Source organism: Camelina sativa, chromosome 7 (genome assembly GCF_030686135.1).
Source record: "Camelina sativa cultivar CO46 ecotype springtype chromosome 7, ASM3068613v1".
Lineage (NCBI taxonomy): Eukaryota > Viridiplantae > Streptophyta > Magnoliopsida > Brassicales > Brassicaceae > Camelina > Camelina sativa.
Window position 1 is genome coordinate 14,708,049 of NC_141886.1, and position 23,680 is coordinate 14,731,728.

At 34.4% G+C, this 23,680-nt stretch overlaps 4 protein-coding genes and 1 long non-coding RNA gene across 9 annotated transcripts; 2 read left to right on the forward strand and 3 right to left on the reverse strand.

Annotated features, from left to right (window-relative positions):
* Positions 1-191: 191 nt before the first annotated feature.
* Positions 192-4,663, reverse strand: LOC104700970 (serine/threonine-protein kinase Nek1). 5 transcript variants are annotated; one of them, XM_010416591.3, is made up of 15 exons: positions 4,441-4,663; positions 4,013-4,079; positions 3,755-3,821; positions 3,591-3,656; positions 3,458-3,504; positions 3,295-3,340; positions 3,131-3,211; positions 3,004-3,046; positions 2,878-2,927; positions 2,707-2,788; positions 2,194-2,243; positions 2,041-2,114; positions 1,898-1,949; positions 1,393-1,809; positions 192-1,128 (listed from the first exon to the last, which is right to left on the reverse strand). In XM_010416591.3, exons 4-15 carry the CDS (start codon positions 3,654-3,656, stop codon positions 460-462), a joined length of 1,677 nt encoding a protein of 558 aa, XP_010414893.2. In that variant the 5' UTR covers positions 3,755-3,821; positions 4,013-4,079; positions 4,441-4,663; the 3' UTR covers positions 192-459. The 5 variants fall into 5 exon arrangements, with proteins under 5 accessions (XP_010414893.2, XP_087314328.1, XP_087314327.1 ...); XM_087458202.1 differs by having other exon boundaries at positions 3,942-4,024; positions 4,441-4,578; XM_087458201.1 differs by lacking the exon at positions 4,013-4,079 and having other exon boundaries at positions 3,755-4,012.
* A 4,214-nt stretch (positions 4,664-8,877) lies between these two features.
* On the reverse strand, positions 8,878-10,439 carry LOC147941208 (uncharacterized). Its single transcript, XR_015560683.1, has 2 exons — positions 9,382-10,439; positions 8,878-9,270 (listed from the first exon to the last, which is right to left on the reverse strand). It is a non-coding gene; the product is annotated as an uncharacterized LOC147941208 (long non-coding RNA).
* Positions 10,440-12,144: 1,705 nt separating this feature from the next.
* Positions 12,145-15,716, reverse strand: LOC147941209 (uncharacterized). Its single transcript, XM_087458421.1, has 5 exons — positions 15,234-15,716; positions 14,910-15,144; positions 14,576-14,814; positions 12,584-14,117; positions 12,145-12,494 (listed from the first exon to the last, which is right to left on the reverse strand). Exons 1-5 carry the CDS (start codon positions 15,714-15,716, stop codon positions 12,145-12,147), a joined length of 2,841 nt encoding a protein of 946 aa, XP_087314547.1.
* A 1,555-nt stretch (positions 15,717-17,271) lies between these two features.
* Positions 17,272-19,991, forward strand: LOC104700972 (FLUCTUATING-LIGHT-ACCLIMATION protein 1, chloroplastic-like). The gene is made up of 6 exons (XM_087460187.1): positions 17,272-18,230; positions 18,589-18,691; positions 18,941-18,996; positions 19,132-19,296; positions 19,480-19,593; positions 19,683-19,991. Exons 1-6 carry the CDS (start codon positions 17,334-17,336, stop codon positions 19,773-19,775), a joined length of 1,428 nt encoding a protein of 475 aa, XP_087316313.1. The 5' UTR covers positions 17,272-17,333; the 3' UTR covers positions 19,776-19,991.
* Positions 19,992-20,642: 651 nt separating this feature from the next.
* Positions 20,643-21,026, forward strand: LOC109125432 (uncharacterized). The gene has a single exon (XM_087459694.1). The coding sequence runs from the start codon at positions 20,683-20,685 to the stop codon at positions 21,022-21,024; it is 342 nt and encodes a 113-aa protein (XP_087315820.1). The 5' UTR covers positions 20,643-20,682; the 3' UTR covers positions 21,025-21,026.
* Positions 21,027-23,680: the final 2,654 nt, after the last annotated feature.

A 23,680-nucleotide genomic window follows, 5' to 3' on the forward strand; every position in this document is an offset into this window, starting at 1 on the left:
TCAAGAATATAAACGTCCATACCAGAGAAATTTATCTCCTCGTAATCAATCTTGGGTCATCGATGCCTTTAAGATTATTTACCTTGGGAAGTTTTTTCCGCAAAATACTTATTACCTTTTTTAATAACAAACTAAAAACGCAAAAAATTCTAAAATGTATGAAAATACTTCAAACCAAAAAAAAACAATCATTAAAGAAATTGGAAACCTTTTTGAAGCCTGAATTAACAGAAGACGTAAAAAGTGTTAGTCCTATCAAGGTCTACAAATTAAAAATGCAAAGCTAGCAGTTCGGCTCAAGCAAAGAGTTCAGAAATGCAACCTACTACTTCTGTTACTCATCTTTTACAAGTGTCAGCCATCATACCTAAATAAACTCTACATAAGCATAACTTGCTAAACCGAACATTAAGACAAAGTGAAGCCTGTCAGGGGAGACCCACAGGTGGTATCTCTCTATTAACATTTTAGATCTGCCGTTTTTGCCTTGTCCTGATTCTCCTTCAAGCTCTTTGCGATCCATATAGCGGTTTCTCTGGGAGACACCTTACCTGGGCCAAAAGGCTTAAGCAACACGTTGAGTTCATCATATCTCCCTTCTTGTAACAATCTGGCACTAAACTCGAGCAAGCCCTCCAAAGCATCAGCTCGTTGACGATACGATGATGGGTCAAATCGACATCTTCTTGTGTTAGATGATGTGGTCTGGCTTGATGCACCCGCAGTTGCATTTTGATCAGATGATGATGACCCGTCGCTTATGTATTCTAACATGTTGTGTTGGATACCCTGCCACCTTGTGATGTTATCAGATCCTGATTTACACGTTTCAACTGTGCATTTGTCTTTTGTTATAGAGCGGTCTGAGACAGATGAGCTTTTGGACGATGTTTTCCTTTGCATGGGAGTAAAGAAGATGTCCTGTTCATATGGAGCTAACGGAAAAATACCAATCTTATCAACTTGTGGCTCATTAATGAAATATTCTGGAGACTTCACTTTCTGCAAGATCCCAACTGTTGGATTGTATGCTGCAGCTTCTTGGGTTGTAGCCCTTTTCGTGAATGGTAGAGAAGTCCGGCGAGACGAAAAAACTAACTTGCTGGTGGTACCGCCTGAAACTGGATGCTGAACACCAAGCAAAAGGCAATCATGGTCATCAGTGTCTAAGGTATTAATTCTACAAGACAAGGCTTTTTGGTATTTAGAAATCTGAGACATGTAGAGAAACAAAAACAAGACAGGATTGTCTGGTAATGGTATTGGCAGCCATGTAATAGCATCTGTGAAGTTTATAAAGATAATTCAGACCGCAATAATTTTCTTTCAATGGAACTCTGTAGTGTTTTTTTGGCAACTGATTCTAAGATAACAAAAAGGAGTGAGTATTACCAAGTGTTCGAATCTCCTTCCTGTTTCCATGGTTCTTCTGGATGTCGCTGAAGTTTTTGCAAGAGGATACTTCGAGACATTAGATGCACTTGAAGAAACTTGCTTATATATCACTGTTCCTTTACTGCTGCTCTCAATTGATAAATCTGAAACCCTGCGACTTATACATTTGATAGATGATGCAGTGTCTTCTTCAGCTTCCGGATTCAAAGCTCTATCATTCCAGAGAGAACTATGTCGTCTCTCCCCAAAGGCCGGACAAGTGACAGCGGGTTCAGAAAAATGAGCTTTCTTCATAATCCCCTTAGAATTTGGCAACTGAGGCGGTAATGTTTTGCGTCTCCTCAGGTTATTGAGCCTGAGCTTGACATCTAGAACGTAAGGTTGAAGATGTGGATGTCTAAGTAAATCTGAGGCCTGTGAAAATTTTATACTTCGCATAGTTAACAAACAACATTGGCAATTAAGTTTATATGAACAAGCTAGGTAAGGTACTTATACATACAGATGGCCGAACTTCTGGGTTTTTTCGCAGCATGCTTTTGACAAGACCTCGGCTGAAAAGAAGGTTCAGAACAATAAACAGACCCCCCCCCCCCCCCCCAAGATATATATGAAGGTATAAGCAAAACAAAACTAAAAACTTACAATGAACCAGAATATTTTGCGGGGAGCGGAGATACAATTGTCTTGTTTATCTTATTAATCAGTGCTTGCATATCCTAACCAAGATGTTTTGATAAGCACTATAATGAAAAGTTGCATTAAAGATAGATATGTTTCTATCACACAGCAACTTACAAATGCTTTAAATGCCGGCTTAAGATAAGCCATCTCATATATACAGCATCCTGCAGTAAGAAATTTATGTGTCCATAAGTAAATCATCCTAGGATACATATTTGGCAACACATGCAATATGTTTGTTAAGATAAAATTGTTAGTTTTTAGAATGCTTTTCTTTGTTTATCACATCAGAAACTGAATCAAAAACTGAATCAAAGAACCAACTAGGGATTAGAACGAGATAATCGCTTACTGTATCAAGCTATCACAATCAGTTAACACCCCACACAATCTATCTGCATTTCGTACTTATAAAGAGACCCTAATTTCGTATTTATAAAGAGACTTCATCAGAACTCTCTTCAGTCATCCTTATGATTTAATGATTCATGAAGACTAAACTGCAGTAAACTTTTCTGATACTTATGGAAGAAGCTTTATTAGTACAAGCACAAAGAGTAGATTACTGCTTCCTTATGCAGAAAATAAGTGACGTAAAAATAGACTGCTAGATACAAAAAAACGCACCTAAAGACCAAATGTCAGATTTAGAACCATAAGGTATATCAGCTAGAAGCTCAGGGCACATATAGCTGGGAGTTCCGACAACCTGGCATTAAGAGGATCATTAATCTTAGAAGTGATATAAAGGAAACACTGTGGCAGATATGCATATGATAGAGTAATTATAGAACTCACGGAGGAAGTGAGATTGTCGGATGTTAGAATCTTGGCTAACCCAAAATCACCTGTAACAGCAATAATAAGGTTGATATTCTATTTTTCTGAAGATGGGTCGACAAGAACATTTAAAGAGAAGCTCACCAAGGCGTATATCTTTCTCCTTGGTCAAGAATATGTTAGAACACTGGACATAAATGCAAAATATTAGCATCTGGAAAGTTTCAGCATTAAGCTTTGAATTGTGCAGATAGCAACATGAGATTGATACCTTGACATCACGATGAAGAATATGGTTCGTGTGTAAGTAATCAAGGGCCATCAGAAGCTGAACAAGCCACTTGCACAGTTTCTGGAAAGCACAAAATAGGATTATAGGACGATAATTATATCTAATCAATGTTCATGAGAAGCACCTAGAAAAGAAATGCGCACCTCTTCCTGAAAATGCACACCATTGGCTTTCTTGATGGCTTCTGCCCTGTAGCATAAGAAGAAAGTGAGGCTGCGTCACAATCTCTATAATGAGCACAAGATAGGTGAATCTAGATATAAAAAAAGCTGAAAACCCCAGAAACATTAAAAACAAAAAACTAACATGTCCCCTCCTTCACAATAACCTATGACGATGCACACATAGCAAGCCTAAGAGAAAGAATACAAAAGCTTTATCAGCTCAAAAGGTGTGGAATGATATAAACTTTTGTTTTAAGTCAGAAGGTCTATCTTACCTTTTCCACCCAAGAATCTTTGTATTCCACAATAAATGGATGCCGCATTTTCGAGATGAGCTCCATCTACTCAAAGTAGGGGAAACCAAGATCAAACCATACGAAAAGGATTAGCATACATAGAGCACTAGAAGATTTAAAACTGATTAAACAGAGTTGCCAACCTCTTGATGCGCAGATCGTCTGGTCCTTTGAGTTTGCCGGGCAAGACGGATCTTTTTCAATACATATCTAATGAAACCAATACACGATATCAGAAAACAAAATTCAAACTTTTTATTCAGCCACAAATCAGAGGCAGCAAAAAAGATCCTTTTCTTCTCATGCTTATGTCTCACTAGAAGAGCTGACCCGAAAGATCCTTTTCCTATTTGCTCGAGAATCTCATACAGTTCCATGTCTAGTTTTGGTTATTGTCTTACCTGTAGCGTAACCTAGAGAGGTGAAGCAAATAGTAGTGTGATGCTTGATGAAGACATTAAACGGATGCTGAAGAAAACCCAACAAATGTAAGCCCAAAGTCAAGTAAACACATGCTCTGGTAAGTAAACTATTAGTCTGATTAAGCAAATGAAAGAAGCAGAGAACTTAATCCTATCAGGCATCAGCTATGACTTTAAGTTACATTAGAAGAGAAATTAACTTAAAGGCTAAAGAATCTAATAACATTGAACAACTACATCTTAATGTTGAATCAGCAAACAAGTGTGTGATATATGAAATCTTGAAACTAGCTCTACAGCTCAATTTACAAAGATAACAAAAGAGAAGCAAGCAGAGATTATATGAAGTTATGAACCCTAAAGATTAAATTACAGAGCAAATAATGTAAGAAGAGAGAGTTACTGACCTCAAAAGATCAGATTAAGAGGGTGAGAGAAGAGCGATCTGATGGGGAGAGGCACAGGATTTAGGTCCAATGAGGTTTAGAAGAGGAACAAGTACGGAAGACAAGCTTCGAGAGTGATTTGTGGGGACGAAGAAGATGACAAATTCGGTAGAGAGAGAGAGAGTGAAAGATCCATTAATGGTGGCTTTTCTGTAACATCATAATTACATATTTCCTTGTAACTACTAAAAAATTTTTAATACCACCAGTTATATTGGTCTACGAGTTAAATAAGTAAATTCTCTATAAATTAATAATGTTTGGAATGAAGACATTTTATTATTTTATAATGATATTAATTTATTTATAATTATTATTTTATAGTATAAATTAATAATTATTAATATATAGATATATTTTTAATAGTTTAATTTTAAAAAATTATGAATTGAAACAACTTTAACAAAATAAAATTAGATTTTCAAATGTTCTAAATTTTATAGTATTGGAATTGAATTTGTAATATTTAGAAAAATTATTAACAATAAATTACAAATACAATACACAAATCCACTTATACACATGACATATATAAATTCATGAATAATAATATCAATTGTTGTATTTTAGTAGACAATCAAACTATCAAAATGTAAATGATGGATATTTGGAAACTGAAAACTTAAAAAAATATATATAGCTATCTTTATGAAATGTTACAAAATATTTTATATCATTATAGTTTGAAAATACAACATAACAATTATTTTATAGATATGAGATTTAGGAGAAACATACATTATTATATCAACATATTATATATATGTGTAAATTTGCATGATTATTAATTTATGATATTATTGGAACCATAATTTACATAGGAATTTCAAATAAATTATTATCTTATTATCTTATCGAATTTTGTTATTTTTTTACAATGGCCCAACTTCGGACTAACAAAATTTATTAATTTATAGAATATTAATTTATAGAGGTTTTACTGTATGACGGAATGATTTTGAATCAATAATAACAATAAAAAAATTAAAATATTATTAATTTGATATTTTATTACGCTTTAAACTTAACAACACCAATGTAAAATATAGTTTCACATTATATCACAAGTTTAATTCGGATTTTTAGTTGACGATTATATGACATGACAGAGTTGTAAATTGATAATACATCAATAAAAAAAGATACTTTAATTGGAGAATTTCGAAAATACATCCTTTTTAATACTATTTTTCAAAAATACCCTCTCTTTCAAACTTTACCAAAAAAACTACTAAAAATTTGAAAATTTTATAAATTTGTGTGTAAGCTTATTAATATATACACAAATTACCTTTCTAAATTTTTTCATATATTTTATAAATATAATATAAATAATGTTCCTTTATAAACTCAAATTGACACATAATCTCATTCAACTATAGACTCTAATCTTCCTTTTTTTCAGCAAAAATGATTTATATTAAGATAAATACCCTATAGTAACACTAATTCAAGTATTTCTTCTAAACTTAGCATACACTTTTAATTGTTACAAAAATAGCATCAATACATATTGAAATTATTATTATTTATTGAAATATATGATTTAGTTAGGTGACGTTAATATTATTCTAAACTAATATTTAGTTAGGTGACGTTAATATTTACGTATATATTATTGTAAACTAATCCAAACATTTCCAATTGTTAAATCAAATTTGGATTCGGTTTCAATTTCATTTATTTCACGTATATAACCTAGATGTACCTGTTTTTTTAGGAACGGAATACTCTTCTTGTCCAGTATCCATAAAATTGATAACATCCGAAAGTCTAATCTTATATTGGTAAGATTATTTCAACTCATAATTTTTTAAATTTTTAATAATTAAAATATATATCTACAAACTACTCCCTCCGTTTTTTTATTTTTTGTCGTTCTAAAGTTAAAATTTTGTGTCATAATACTTGCTATGATGTCGTATCAGTCTTCTTATGGCATTGTCTTCCTCCAACAATCATCGTCTCCGGGATCGTCTTCCTCCATCAATCGTCATCCCGATTTTGAAAGGCATTGAATGGAACGAAACACACCTCAACTCCTTCTTTACCAGATGCGGCGGCGGAGACAGATGTGTAATCGAAATCAGGATCGAGGCTAAGGTAAGGGAAGATAAAGAGACAGAAGAATTCCAAACGCATGACGAAAAGCAGACCGATAAACCAGTTCTGCTGCCAAAAGGGATATTCATGGTCGGTTTCCTTGCCAAAGGAGCTCGAACAGCCGAAGCTAGTGGTGAAGGAGGAGATGATGATAGTGACTTTCTTATGGAGAAAGCGTGTTGTTTCTCGGACGTCGACGCCACCGTGAAAGATGAGATTGAGATCTCATCGACCAAATCTGTAATCTGATTATCAAAATTAAGAGCAAAACAAATCTGATTTGATGATTGCTCATGATTCAATGGTTATGGAATTAAGTGATTATTCATGATTTGATGGGTATTAAATTCACATAGTCTGTATTGATCTTAGGCCATCATTAATGGGAGAACATCAAGGGTGTTTTTAGCCCAAAAAAATTATAAAAATAATGAATAGTGGCTTAGAACATTTTTTTTAGTTCTTGATGTAGAACTGATCTAAGCCCAGTTCTTATTTGACGTGGCTTCATGTGATTGGACGAGATTTTATGGAAAAAAAAATATTTCATTTATATAAGGAAGCAATTTAAATGTTAATTTATAAGTTTTTATAATTGTAATATGTTTAAGAATATTATATTAATTTATAAGTATACAATTGCTTTTATATAAGTAAGCAATTTAAATGTTAATTTATAAGTTTTTATAATTGTAATATGTTTAAGAATATTATATTAATTTATAAGTATACAATTGCTTTTATATAAGTAAGTAATTTAAATGTTAATTTATAAGTTTTTATAATTGTAATATGTTTAAGAATATTATATTAATTTATAAGTATACAATTGCTTTTATATAAGTAAGCAATTTAAATGTTAATTTATAAGTTTTTATAATTGTAATATGTTTAAGAATATTATATTAATTTATAAGTATATAATTGCTTTTATATAAGTAAGCAATTTAAATGTTATTTTATAAGTTTTTATAATTGTAATATGTTTAAGAATATTATTTCACTATATCTTTATTCTAAGAACACCATAATTAGTTCTCCCATTTTTTTTACCTATGATCTTAACAACTGATCTAACATTATTTTCACTATATATTTAATCTAAGAACACAAAAATTGTTCTCCCATTAATGATGCCCTAAGTGAATCAAACTGTTCAGTCTGATTTGAGATTACCTCTTAATCATTTTTATTTTGATTTTGTCTATGTGACGTTTGCAATAGAAGCACTTGCATTTTATCTTCCTATAGAGACTAATATTCATCCTAAATCTTAATCATGCTAATTTACGTTGATCATGGGTCTCCTAAGGTTTATTGTTTCTCTGACTTTTCACGTTTAATCCCATCTCTCTTTTCAGAAGATAAAATGTTTAAATTTTTTAGTTTAAAAGTCATGCGTGAATGATTTCTCTTCTTGCCAAAGTTATTGCATACCAAGTGTTCATTTTTTTTTTTTATGTCTTTGGCTTCTTCAACTTGTATGTCCTCGGTTATGTTCGTGAATGCCTTCTATCAAAAAAGAATCCCCTGGGTTAGCAGCCTACACCACTTATTTGGCTAGTAGTGTGGATGAGGCAAAGTAATGGAAGATTATTTGGTTATGATGGTTACTATTTTTGAGATTTATGAACATTTAGGAAACCCTTCCTAAAATTTAAATATGTTTTCCTAAATATTATGAAATTCTTCCTAATTTAAAGAAATAAATTTTTGAATCTTTTATTTTTTTGTGGTGCTTTAATGTATCACAAATTACTCGAGTATGAGGTTTATACAGAAACCAACTTTCAAAATGTAATCTCATATGATATTTCAATCATTTTTTTTTATGAAAATGATCGTGAATTGCAATGAGTACTCTCTTTAAATATATTCAAATCGTGCTTGCATCTTGTGTCGTATGTAGATACATCACGTCGCTTGGAGATATCTTCAACCCCAATTGCAATGAGTCTTTCCTGAATATTATTTTATCCTTCCTAAATTTTAAATATATATGTTTTTAAATGACTATTTTTTTTTGCTTCAATGTGTTTATATATGATATGATTTGTTTCAAAAAATTTCTCAAACACAAAATGATCAAAAAGTGTTGCACTAGTTGTAAAACAATTATTTTTCTTTTGAATATAATTTAACATTTTATTTAAAAAAAATGTGTCAAATATTAGTAGATTACTCCATTAGTAAGTGCCTAAGTGGTAATGATTTCATTTTTATGCACATCTTGATGTTAGAAAATCCAAAATAATTTATGAAGTTCATCTTGAAGTTCAAATAAGCCTTCCTGAATTTCATAGAAGCCTTCTCGAATTTCATAGAATTATTCCCAAATTTCATAGAATCGTTCCTTAAGTTCAATCATCGTTAAAACTAAGTGATAACACAGAAACATATGACACTATCATGACACATAAACATCACACAAGTACAAAAACAATCCAAAAATGTTTCACAAGCATCATAGAAGTCTAAAAACAGATAAAGTGAAACTGGATAAAGGAATGTAATCCTATGAAATGTCAACACACTCTCTTTAAATATATTCAAATCGTACTTGTATCTTGTGTCGTATGTAGATACATCACGTCGCTTGGAGATATCTTCAACCCCAATTTTTGCTATAAAAATTGAAATCTAGAAATATGTTTGAGGAAAATCTTCCTGAATTCTCAACAATGCTTCCTGAATTTTCAAAATACGACTACAAAATAATAAGATTCGGAGGAAGAAGAAGAATTTCAGGGAAATATCAAACAATGATCAATGAGAGAGAGAGAGAGAGAGTGGACGTACATCTTCGAACTGAACGAGGCTGAGGTTGCCAAATAAGAGAAGATTGAGCAGATTCCATGGGAAAAACTACTTGAACGAGTTTCATAGGCTCTGAACGTGAATTATTCCATAGACTTGAAAGTTTCATAGTTTCAGAACTGTTCCATCCTCCACAAAACAAGAGTCTGGACACACAATATTTTGCTGACTCCTACATTGTGATCACAAGCTTCTTTAAGCCCTCAAAGCAAAAAGATTTCCATCACTCCTCCCTAGTCCCTAGCTGTATATATATATGAGAATGCCAACAAAAAAATTGAAAGAAACATCTGAAGAAGCTTTATATACAGCTAGTCTCTAGTTGTATATATTTAACATCCATGATTCCACAATCTAAGCAATATATCTTACCTTCAATATATATTACCAAGGGCAGGATCAGAGTTTCGATACAAAGAAACATTTGAAGATAATAACTGTAAACAAACAGTGTCATAAGTAAAAGATCAAAAAAGTTCTTACATTTGTTCAACTCATATAGTATAACTGTATAAGTTCGTTCATGAACTAGACTGATAATTTACATCCATTTCACCATCAAAAAACCTGTAAATTCATCAATGTGGACATCCGTATAAGATGATTAATATTATATCTCGCAAGCGTAGTCCCAAATCGAGCAATTTGAAACTTTACAAGAAAAATCAGAGTACCAATCAGAGAAAAACATGCAAAAGAAATAAAAAAAATGTAAATTAACTCTTCTCAGCATCGAAAGAGATAAAAACAAGTAGAGAGAGGGAGAGAGAGAGAGAAAGAGAGAGAGAGAGAGAGATAACTAGAGATGCGGAGACCAGAGGAAAGCAGGAACGGTAGAGGAGAAGCCAATCCAAGATCGACGAGAGATGCCAACTTGAGAGCTACCATTGTGAGTCTCCGATATCTTTGACCCAATCTCGAATCTCACGGAGGATGAAAATTCCAGATTTGTAATAGTTGATGAGATAAGAGAACAATTGTATTTAATAATTTAGATTTCAAAATTAAAGATATAATTTTGTGTTAGTTTTGGAACATTCATGTGTGCTAATATTGGAAGAAAAACTTAAAATAGTGCTATTTATGAAAATCTCCCTTATATTAATGATTGAAAATAATCGTTATACAATTGCTTGGAAAGCCAAGACGGTGGAGAAAAACAATCTGAATAGAAATTACAATTAGTACAACCAAACTTTGCTAAATAATGGGCAGCATAATTACATGTTCTTAGGGAAAAAACAAATCGTGTATTGTCGAACCGAGTAGCCCAATACTTGATATCTTGAATAATACCAGCAATGGATATATCTATAAGTTCACCCTATAGTATCTTTGTAAGTGATTCATTATCGCCATCAAATTCTACACATGTAATTCCTCTGATCCAAGTTTGTTGTAATGCTGATAAAAGGGCTTTAGCTTCTGCTTCAAGAGGTGATGATACACGGCCTAGTACCGAAGCTCCCCATCCTTAAGAAACACCATTGTGGTCTCTAAGAATCCAACCCTCTTTTGACTGGTTTGTTAGATGATCAAAAGTAGCATCATAGTTGCATTTTATGTAAGGAGGCAGGGGTTTTGACCATGTTCTCGTTATTTGTGTAAAGGTATTGTTCTTCCTGTTTATTGTCTCCTCATGTAACCGAATCCATTCTCGAACATCAGAGTATGTGCGAACAACAATGTTTCTTGGAGTGTCCTTTATGCCTTCAAAAGTAAATTTTATTTCTACTTTTCCATATATGCCACAACAGCCAGAATGGAAGAAATTGTTCCACACTCGGGTTGTTATTATTACTGTTCTTATAAAAGTCAAACAAAACCTCGAGAAAGGACTCAGCATTAGCATAATTTGAAGCAAGAATAGAAGTTGACAAGTTGGTACACAACCATATTGATTCAGCAAAAGGACATGAAAAAAGTATGTTTCAATGGTTTCATCCGCCTGAAGAGAACGGAGACAAATCAGATCTAGGTTCACTCCACGACTTTGCAAACGTGTAAGAGTTGGCAAAGCTTTGGAAAGAATACGCCATAGGAAGTGTTTTAATTTTGGTAAAATATCAGCTTTCCATATTTTTTGTTTGAGTATTAGAGAGCCATGAGGAATAGGTGGTATCTAGATTATGCATAGACAGCCAATATCCTGAGCGGACCGTATAATTCTCTGATTTAGTATAGTGCCATATAATTTTGTCTAGGTTAGTGACGCATGAAAGATAGATGTTGTGAATGTGTTCTTGATCTTCATCCGTTATCTCATTTAGTATTATTGCAGAATCCCAATGTCGATAGTCACCATTTATGCAGATAAGGTCTCCAATGTGAGAGTCGGAGCTTGTTATAGTAGTATGAAGTATGAACTGGCTTCGGTGGATGAGTTGCAGTAACATTATCTATATTTAACCGAATACTTTTACCATCGCCAACAGCAAACCGGTATCCTAATTTAATAACCTTTAAACCTTCAAGAATTGATGCCCAACCATAAGATTGATTGGCTCTTTGACATGCGTCTAGGATGTTATCATCTCGACAATATCTACTTTTGTAAATCTTTGCAAACAATGAATTAGGATGTTGTATCATTCTCCATGTTTGTTGAAACCAAGTCCTCCCTCTGCTTTTGAGTGTTGTAAACATTTCCATGCTACCCATGAGATTCCTCTATCATGACTGCTTTTCTCCCACCAAAATTTTTGAAGTATACTGTCTATCTCAGAAAGTACACCCAAAAGGAGTTTAAAGCAGGACACTGAATATACAGGCATTGCCATAGCAACCGTTAAGTATCTCCTTTCTAGCAGGTGATAGATATCTCCCACGCCAACTCGATGTTCGATCCTTTACTTTGTCAATAATGTAGCGGAACATTTCACTCTTTTTTCTACCAAACTGTTCCGGCAGACCAAGGTATTTGCCTCCACCTCCATGGTTAGGAATTTGCAGGATTGTTTTTAGCATGTTCTGCAACTGGCCGGGAACCCGAAAACCAAAAGTTATAAGCGATTTACTGGTGTTGATCTGTTGTCCGGAATAATACTCATAGACCTCAAATGCCTCTTTTATTGCTCTGCAGTTCCTAGCGTTTGCTTGGCAAAAGTAAAGGAAATCATCAGCAAATTGGAGATGTGTGATGGGGGGGGAACTCCATTTCCTATTCTCACTCCACTAATATCACCATCTTTTACTCTTATGTCGATTAAGTGATTTATTATGACTCGTTCTGGAACAACCATTCCATATGGTGAGCCATTGATTAGAATTGAATAATTTACCGAACGAACAGAGGCCATGATCCATTGTATCCACTTTTTTGAAAAACCAAATAGGATCATTGTTGTTTCTAGGAAATCCCATTCAACTCTATCATAGGCTTTAATGACATCAGTTTTAATTGCCATATAATCTTTTGAGACTCTCTTTCTAGATTTTACTGAGTGCATAACTTCGTGTGCTATTATAATATTGTCTGTGACCAATCTTCCTGGTATGAATGCAGCTTGAGTATCTGAAAATATATCATCAAGATGTTTTTTAAGCCTATTAACAAGACATTTGGATATAATTTTATATAAAACATTGCAAAAGGCAATAGGTCTAAAGCCTGATAGAGTAGCAGCCTCAGGTGTCTTTGGGATGAGACATATATTGGTATGGTTTACAGTTGACTTCATGTATGCAGTCTCAAAGAAATCTTTAACCTCCTTTGTAACGTCTGGACCAATGATTTCCCAATATTCTTTGTAGAAGCGTGCTGTAAGACCATCAGGTCCGGGAGCTTTGTCATCACCAATATGAGAGAGTGCATCATATATTTCTTCAGTTGTAAAGTCTATTGTTAGGTCTGCATTGATATCTGGAGTAACTGTCACAGGAAAATCTCCAAAATCAGTTGATGATACCGGTATTCTGCTTGATGTATAAACTGTGGAGAAATAGTTTTGGGCATGGTCACCAATGTTTTGACCTCCACTATATAATTTACCATCCATATCCTTAATAAAGGATATTAGATTCTTCGCATATCTAATTTTTGTACTCGCATGAAAGAAACCAGTATTACGATCCCCGCAATGCAACCATTTATTTCTACTTTTTGTGTGCCAATAGTATTCTTCGTCCCTATATGCCTTGCTTAGTTCTGCTTGAAGCCTTGGAATGTGCCTTCGTATAGCCATGTTCATACTCTCCATAGCTCTGTTAAGTTCTGTTTGAAAGTACTCTATTTGTTTGGCTGAATTTAGATTAGTAGTGTGTTTCTTTTTAGCCATCATTCTTCTGCAGGCATTTATTTGATCACATATGGAACAGTAGCTCTGTTTTTTGCATAAGTTCCACCCTCGCTCGACTGTATGAGCAAAATTTTCTATCTCTGTGAGTCTTTTATCAAACCGGAATGTTTTGGTAGAAGCTTGTTGTACCGGGTTAAAGTTTGTGAGAATAGGCTTATGATCTGATCCATTAATTTCAAGAAACTCTGCCTCTGCATTGGGGAACAAAGCTGCCCATTCCGAATTGATCATCACCCTGTCTAAACAACACTTAACGGTATAGCTGCGGCGTTCTCCAACCCAGGAGAACTTGTCTCTTTTTGATTTTAAATCACTAAGATCACAGGTGGAAATCATGTGAATTAAACCTTCTGAATGTCCATGGTTCCCTAGTAGGACCTCCAACTTTCTCCATGTTACTGGTAATCTTATTGAAGTCTCCTGCAATCAACCATGGACCAAGACGAGTAGAGCTATGGTGTTCGAGATAGTCCCAAAAAATATGTCGTAAGCTTGGATTTGGGTTACCATAAACACCAGAAAAATAAAAGTCATTATTATTAAACTTGATGTGAGAATCAATGATGAGTTCATTCTGAAACAGAGCGGACAACTGAACATCATCATCCCACATCATTGCTAATCCACCACTCCGACTTAGGGGGGGGGGGGGGGGGGGGGTTCAGTTACAATGTTATTATAACCTAATACAGAAGCAAAGTTGCATACTACATTACAATCGTTTAATGTTTCACATAAAAACAGTACATGTGGTTTTAACATAATACATAAACGTTTTCATCGATATTGAGTCAGCGGCGAACATATGCTCTGACAGTTCTAGGAGAAGACTCTCATGGAGGAATTAGAGGTACCCCCCTCCCCCCCCCCGCGGCTACATCCATATGGTTGGTATTGGAAAATGCCTTAGACTCAATCTTGTTCCTCTTCTTGATTTGACTCAGGACCGTCAGATCTTTTGATGCTTCACACTGCCGATAGTTTTGTTCGAGATCTTCATTCTTGCGCTTCTTGGTAGAAGTCATGAGACTATCTTGTGACAGCAAATGTGTCTGAGCATTGAGACCACCATCTTTGAATTTCATCAGTAGATACCGAAGACCCTCTGCAGTGAGTTCTGTTCTTCAAAGACACTCGGAGCAGAAGAATCGTCAGACTCAGTGATTATAAATTATTTGTCCTTTGGTTCCTTCTATAATCCTGGGATATAACCATCTGCGTAGACTTCTTGAGGAGTGTCTGTGTCTGCATCCTGCAAATCAGGAAACTGGTCCGAATGTGGGTAGTATTCATCCTGATCTGCATCCCCTGCCTCATCATTCTCCGGTGGATTATCATTATTAGGATCATTATCAGGAGGTTCATCAAAGGAGAGTGGACATTCTTTTGCATCATGAGTTAAAGCACCACATTTAGAGCAGAAATTCTTAAGCCGCTCATAGCGAAACTTGAGAATGGTATTTTCGCCCCCAGCGAATTGGAAGTTCCTTTGGAACCTTAAGGGTTGATCACAGTTCCAGTTTACACAAATTCAACAAGATTAGCATTTTCATTGAAATCTATATCCTCAACAGCACCAAGTTTTGTTCCAATGTAATTAACCATTGCAGTTGTGAGATATTGAACAGGTATACCACGAACCTGGATCCAGAAAGGGATGAACTTCATAGCCTCATCCGTAATGTTTGGATACCATCTGTGAACCGTCACCATCCAGTTGTTGAAAGACCATGGACCACGCCGAAGGACAAGGTTAAGTGTTTCTTCAGACTTGAAAATGAATAGAACCTTTCCTTCCCCAAGAATAGGCCGACGACATTTATTAGCAAAACCCCAGATTCTTGGCATTTTCCCCAGAATCGCTCTCAAATTTTGCTTCTTTGGGTTCAAAACCGAAACGATTAAGGAGAATCGATTCGTATTTGCAGCATGGCCACATAACTCTAGTGGTAAAGGAATCAGAGCCTCATTGATTCCCAAGTCCAAATTCTGGAGATTTTTTAGAAGATGGTCACTCATTTTTTTGTTTATCAAATGGAGGGTTGAGAAAGGGGAATTGAAAAGTGTGTGAATCCAACAAACCAGAGGACTGTATATATATGGGTTCGGCCATGGCGGTTTGTCGAAGCGGTTATTGAACGCGAAAGACACGGAACGGTAGTTGTCAACAATTAGCTGTAACAGACAAAAACCGTCCAAACAAAGACAAAAAACTGTATTTGTTGGTCGGAAAGAAACTCCAAATCGGAGAAGGAGGGGGAAAGAAAGAAAATCGAAGATCACCCAGGGAATTGCCCTCAGAGCGAGAAGACGCCACCATCTCTCTCTCTCTTTTTTATATACTCTAATTTTCTTTTATAAACTCAAACTTACATATAATCTTGTTTAATTGTAAGATTTAAACTCTAAATCTTTATTTATAAATTTAAACTGACAAATTATCTCGTTTAATTGTAAAATGTAAACTCTAAATCCTCATTTCTAAACTCAACCCAAGGTATAGGTATGTTTATTTGAAACATTGAAATCCTAAACTTATTATATAAATTCAACTCAATATTTAAACTCATTTAATAAAATGTCTACAAATATTTTTTCTTCTGTGTTTTGTTTTCTGATTTTAATTTTAATTTATTTTTTTATATATAATACTACATGAAATATTGTTGTATTTTGATCTCCTATATAATAAAACGGAAGTACACAACCTTTTTTTGTAGACTATATAATTTTTATAAGTCGGTTACAAAATAGGTTATAGATTAAAAATATAGATTGGTTACAAAAAAACGTTATAGATTAATTGGTCAATCCGTGGGCTATATTAATACACTTAAGAATATTCCAAAGAATTCTCTTAAAGAGAATATTCCAATGATTTATACAATTTCCTAAATAAAATATTTAGTATTCCATGTATTGTTACAAAATATATATTGTTATGTATAAAAATATACTCTTAGAATAAAAAGGAATAAAATCTTGGCAATTTATTACACTTAATCGTGATTTCCGAAATTTTATTGTGCAGTTGGAAATAAAATCTTACCTAAGCACGGGTCATATTAAAAAAAACTTTCACTAGACATGTTCAAAAATTAAAATAAAAACAAACAACAAACATAACTATTTTTCATACATAAAATTACAAAATTAATAATATAAAACTTACAAAATATGAATTTTTTTCAAGCCATTATATTTAGCATATGATTTTATTGCATAATGTTTTATCCAAAAAACTGTTAAAAACAATCATATAAATTATATTTTATTTTAAAATTATAATATAAATAAAAAAAATTATTATGTGTTCTAGCACGGGTCCTAATCTAGTTGGCTAATTAAGATGAGATGAATAAGAGAGTGAACCAAAGAAAAATTTGTTTAATTTAACACATTGGTTATCAGTTTAGTCTAATATTTCAGCTTACCAATTGCCAAACCGGTTTTTCTCTTTTTTTTTTAAAAAAAAAACCCAAAAAAAACAAAAAAAAAAATTCTCTCCAAATGTTTTTCCAGTCAATCTCACGAATTTGCCCCTATAAAACCCTAGCGACCTGAAGAAAGAAAAAGAAAACAAAACCCTAGCCATCAGTCATCATTACACCATTTCCTGCATTGAGCAATTTGACCATGGTGGCTACTTCTACGTTTCTGAAATTAACTCCGCTTCAATGGAACCCATCTTTTGCATACAAGCAACATCGACATCATCATCCTAATGTTCATTTCTACTCCAAACCACAAAGCAGATCAAATCTTGGTCGTCTACAAATCGCCGTCAAATACAAACAACCAACGTGTTTTGATGCAGATGGGAGATCTGAATCGAATCATGCTCAATTACGGAAGAATTCACTTTACAAAATCGAGATTCAGATCAAGAAAACATTAGATTCTCTGAAAAAACCTGCTATAGCTGCGGTATTTATGCTTGGTCTACTTTTGTTATGTGATAATAATTGGGCCTTGGCTGCGTCTGGTGGTAGAATTGGCGGTAGCGCCTTCTCGTCTAGGTCTCAGAGTTCTAAGAGCTCTTCTTCCTCTTCTACAACGTTTTCTAAGTCGTCATCGTCATCAGGTTCGAGCTACTCGTCGCCATCGTCATCAGGCTCGAGCTACTCGTCGCCATCTTCATCAGGTTCGAGCTACTCGTCGCCATCGTCATCAGCTTCGAGCTACTCGTCGCCATCGTCATCAGCTTCGAGCTACTCGTCGCCATCGTCATCAGCTTCGAGCTACTCGTCGCCATCGTCATCAGCTTCGAGCTACTCGTCTACACGCTCGGAAAACTCCTGTTACTTGGAACCAAGCTTATGGATATCGGCTCCAAGCTCCATGGACTCAGCTCCGAGCTCCTCGGAATCGGCTTCGAGATCCAAGGTCTCGGATTCGCCTGAAATATTGGATGGGAGCTTGTATCTTGTTACGATAGTTATAGCAGCGGCTGTAGCCATTGCTTGGGTTGTAGACAAGTCACAGAATGACATTCTAACCAATGCTAAAACAACTAGCGTCCTTAGACTACAGGTGATCTCTCTCTTTAGTTTTGAAACCTTAATTCGATAATATTCTCTTAGCTACTCTGCTCACAAGGACTATATATTGTCATACCTGTAGGTTTGACTGGTACGTTAGATGAATTACTAGAATAGTCAAATAATAGCTGAAACACTTGAGCTGAATGAAGTTTTCTCATTGTATTAATAAGACACTTCCAAAAAGAAAAAAAAAAAAAAAAAAAAAAAGGAAAAGTAGAAGACAAAGTGTTTTGTAAACCTTCAGAATGCATGACCAAATCATTTAGCTATACAATTTCATTTGATTATGCTTCGGTTGCACTTACACTTTGATTAGATTATTATTCCGATATGTATATCTGTGTCAGGTGGGGTTGCTGGGCTCAGCGAGGACCTTACAACAAGATTTCAATAGCCTTGCTGAAACTGCAGATACATCCACACCGGAGGGTCTAAGCTATGTTTTAACCGGTATAACATATTCCTTGAGATATATATATACTAAAATCATTTTTTTACCCTATCATATGTGAAAAATGTTAAATGACCTTTTTCTTCTGTGTTTAGAATGAAGACGTTATTTGGTGAAAAAAATGTTAATTTGACTTAAATGATGTAAATTGCTAAAATAAGTTGCAGGTGTTAATGAAAACTATAGTGACCTGTATAAAACTACATATCATTTCTAGCCTACTTGATTTTTCTGTGTATTACGTACAGAGGCAACATTGGCTTTGTTGAGGCACCCGGACTATTGCATCTCTTGTTATTCATCAGTAAGTCCAGAGATTCTCTCTCATCATGAACGAGTTGCAACATTATCATATTCTAGCCTGGTTTCATCACCTGGTCTAGTAAGTATATGGTAGCAGAACCTAACCACTCTTTGATCTGTATCATGTACTTTTCAGGTGGATGTGAAGCCGTGTATAGAAGAAGGAGAGAAGCAATTTAATCTACTCTCCGTTGAAGAACGGGGAAAATTCGACGAGGAAACGCTTGTTAACGTGAATAGCATAAAGATTCGAAGCTCAAAGATTCATAGAGCTAGCGGTTTGAACAATGAATATATTGTGGTAAACTTATACAAAAACTCCAAAGTCTAGTGGGACAGGGTAGCAAGACAGTTATAAACCTCGTCAAAAAGGCGAAAGCAGTTATATAATTTGCAAAACACACTCGCTCCAAAGTAACATTGGGTTATTGTGCTTTTATGTGTTTAATAATTCTTTAACAGGAAGTGTGTTGTTCATGATCAGGTAACCATATTGGTGGCTACAGAGGGTACACTTAAACTGGAGACAATAAAGGGAAGTGGAGATTTGAAGGAAGCCTTACATAAACTCGGGTCGATACCGAGTAACAAAATATTGGTAAGAGAATCATACATGTATCCGTAACTTGCTTAATCATGAGAATGGTTTAGTCTTGTAAATTAAAGATGTAAAACAAAATGCTGCAGGCAGTAGAAGTACTTTGGACACCACAGAACGACAAGGACGTTTTGTCAGAAAGAGAACTACTTGAAGATTACCCACTTTTACGGCCTTTCTAAATCCGAATCGGTTTAGTATCATCAGCAAACCGTGCGTCGTGCGATATATCTAGAGCTTAATTGGGTTTGATACTTTGATTCCTTATTCACGGCCAAAACCGGTTTAAACTTGATTTAACCAACATTTATTTAGTTAATACCGGATTTCGTTCAGTTCAGTTAATAAACCGGATTGGTTGATCCTATTATTGGTATGAATAGAATTTGAATTTTGAAGTTTCGGTTATTTTTTATTTTATCAAAATCCATAGAGTTTTTTTTTTCGAGTTTTGCATTTTAATTTTGTCCCCACATTATTATCAACCGGTTTTGATCCATCACCGATAGGCGATTGCAAATCCGGTTTAATAAACTTCTTCAAAATCTTTTTTCAAAGAAAAAGAAAAAAAGTATTTTATACGACTCCAACTTACTAGCATAGAACCCCCTGGAAACAGATAACATGGAGATCACGACTCCTACTTAAAGTTAAAGGTAAAGCCAACACGAGTTAAAGCTCGAAATACAAGAAAGATTACTCCTAATCCGGTTTGATCAAAGGCCTTCGGTTATATTTCATCTCTCCCAATCAAATCAAATCAAATATATGGTCTCAATACTTTCTAGCTATTTAATGTCGTATAATTTTTTTTTGGGTGAAAAATTAATGTCGTATCATAGAGAGGGGATTTGGACTTTAATTCAGTTTTAGAATCTGCTAATTAAACTCGAGATAAAAACAAAACTGTTAATTAAATTACCTAATAAAAAGTCCGCAAACGTTTCAAGACGACAACTAATACCAATGCTCGTTTCTTCCCATATAAATACAACTAAAGGAAGTTAGTATTGTTCATCATTCATAAACATACTCGAGAAAGAGTCATTTGTACCAATATTATATTTCAATCTTCCTATTTCCTTCATCATGGCTATCAAAAACGTGATTTTTGCTGTAGCGGTTGTATGCATTATGGTTTCGGTAAATGCTCAGCTACCATTTCCATTCCAACCGAGTCATGGTATACCAGAATTACCTGATATAACAAAATGTTGGTCAACATTGATGAATATTCGTGGATGCATTACTGAGATTTCTCAATCGATAATCACTGGAAAGTTTGATAGTATAGGTCCAGCTTGTTGCAAGACATTTTTGGAAGCCGAACCCAATTGCATCCCGAAAATTCCGGTTAATCCATTTTTCCCTCCTATGTTGAAAGAACAATGCTCAAGAATTGCTGGCGCAGTTCCTCCTACCACAAAGTAGAATTTTAGAATAGTTATTTCAAACCATTTGTTCTCTTTAGTTTTAGTTGATCAATAAAATTGGATTTTTGATATTGTATGCAATATAAGGATATTTTAGTCACTCTTCAAAACTACAAAATCATACTCTACTACGAGGGGAGCAGTAAATATTTTTTGCTTTTTTTCCCTACGTATGCTCGAGACAGCTATACGCATACGCCTACACAAGATCTAATACCACATGAGATCCGCTTCATTCCATACATTAAGCAAAGACTGTTTATCAATATCAAAAACAGCGAACTATATCTATAAGTTAAATTTTATCTTTTCTTATTCTGCCACATAAATATCCACTTAATCACATTTTTTTTATTTTAAAAATAAGCTTAAAATACTCATTTAGTGTATATTTATGTTACTTATAATTAATAGAAAGATTAAATAAATAAATAAAATTAAGAAATAATATATTAAAATGAGAAAAAACAATACTATAATTTTTTTTATTATTGGTAATAATATAATTCAACTTTTCTTTTTAAACTGATCGTAGTTAAAAAAAGGTTGTTTTTTTTTGTTTTAAGTTTATGTGTTGTTGAAAAATTGTTTTTTTGGTAATGTGGTTGAAATCCCAGGCGGCAGCGCAAGAGAAGTTTAAACTCAGCGTTGATGCATACAAGTCACTATCTTCTACACTCTTTTGACTTTACACGTAGGCATTGATGCACCATCTTAGCATTAGTTGATAAGGGTGCTTCTGAAAGTACTTCTAGAGTTCTACCGGTTATTTAGGTTTGATTCATGAGAATACCAGTTACGTGATTGAATAATAGCCGAGAATCATGTTAAGTTAACCAATGTATCTCTCTCATTCTTTTCAAGATTTGAAAACAAAAAACAATACTATATGAGAAAGATTTATGTTCTTGTTCAGAAGTTCTTTTACGTGTTTATTTATCTTTTTATATTTATTAAAAAATATAATTTAAATATCAAAAGTATTAATTATTCGTAATTCGGTTAATTTAGCCATTTCACTTATATTTAATGTAGTTTTTCACACGCACAAAAATATGGTGTAGTTTTCAAAATAGAAAATTTTTTATTCTAAAGAAAAAAGGAAAATAACAAAGAAAAAAAATGTAAATACTTTGAAAGAAAGGGAAAAATGTAAATCCTGTCTTTCATACATATAGCCTGTTCTTTTGTTGATCGCTGGGTTAGGACAGCGATTGTGCAAAACGACAATAGACGTAGGAGCTGTCAAAACAATACGACAACGAAGGACATATTTTTTTTTAGAATTGAATGTAAAATTAATTCAAACTCAAAGGATTGTTTAACAATTACTTGAGCAGATATTTATCCGATAATAGCTAAGGTTGTCGTGTGGCAAACCAAAGAGAAAGCCCCTCATCATATGTTAAATCGCCTTTGTTTCTGATGGATGTAAATCAATTGCGGACATTCGTATCTATGAGCTTGACAAAACGGAGAGCTGGGAGGGGAGGTTCTCCATGACTCCGTTTGTTACGTTCATGCCATAGCTGATAGATAGTGGCTTGGAAAGTGTACCGTATGGTGAAAAGGCGGATAGATAGTTGTTGATGACAGCGAGGAGGTGAGACCATTCCAGAGAGATCTGCTCCAAGCAGTCTTACCGTAAAAGTGGACCAGACTTCTGCAGCGTAGTGGCAGGTGAAGAAAAGATGGTTCCTTGTCTCCTCTTCACCACAGAAAAGGCAGTTAAGACGGTGTGATGGGTTCCATTTCCGCCGGCGCTCCCCTGTCGATAATCTATTTTGAACTGTGTTACGAATATTTCTATTTAGCTATTTAGGATTATTTCTATTTTTCTTCTTTTCTTTTCTCTTAGGGTTTTACTTTACATTTGATTATATATAGAGACGAAATCAAGGTCGTAAGACTCATTCAGGCAATTGAGAGCTTTGGAGGTTTCAATCGGATTAGGCCGAGGGAAGAAAACTTAGTTCTCTTTGGGGAGTTTTACTCTTATTACGTTTATTGTTCTGTTTCTCTACTTTATAATAAAGGAGTTTTGATATTACTTCTAGTTTTAGGATTCTATCTCTAACAATTGGTCCGACCTAAAGACGAACGCCTGAAGAATGACACAGACACGACAAGGTGAACGTTTTAGAGAAGAATCATAATACTTTCTCTAAGAATCTTCAAACTTTAGAAAAGATTCATGAGGTTTTGTTTTCAAAGATCAATGGGATATATGCCAAATTTGATGAGATGCAAACCCTTTTTAAGCAATTTTATGCAAGGTTCTGGTCAAAAGAGTGGGGTTACCTCCGACTCGCACGACCTCTCGTCAGCTTCTACAGTTAAAGTAATGCTATGGAGCAGCAAGTTACGATGGAAGCTTCTCAAGACGATAACCTCTGTGTGGTGCGGCAAGTCGAGATGCCGAGTTTGAACGGTGAAGATCGATCCACTTGGGTGGTTGGCACAAGCTGAGCAATACTTCTCACTTCAAGGCACACATCCTGATAAGAAAGTTAATATCGCCTTCATGACAGTGGTAGGCGATGCGCTGCACTGGTTACAGTGGCTTTGCCAGCAAAGTCCAACAATGTCTTGGGTACATCTTAAGACATAATGGATGGAACAGTTTGGAGGAGACATTACAACATCTCCGTTCG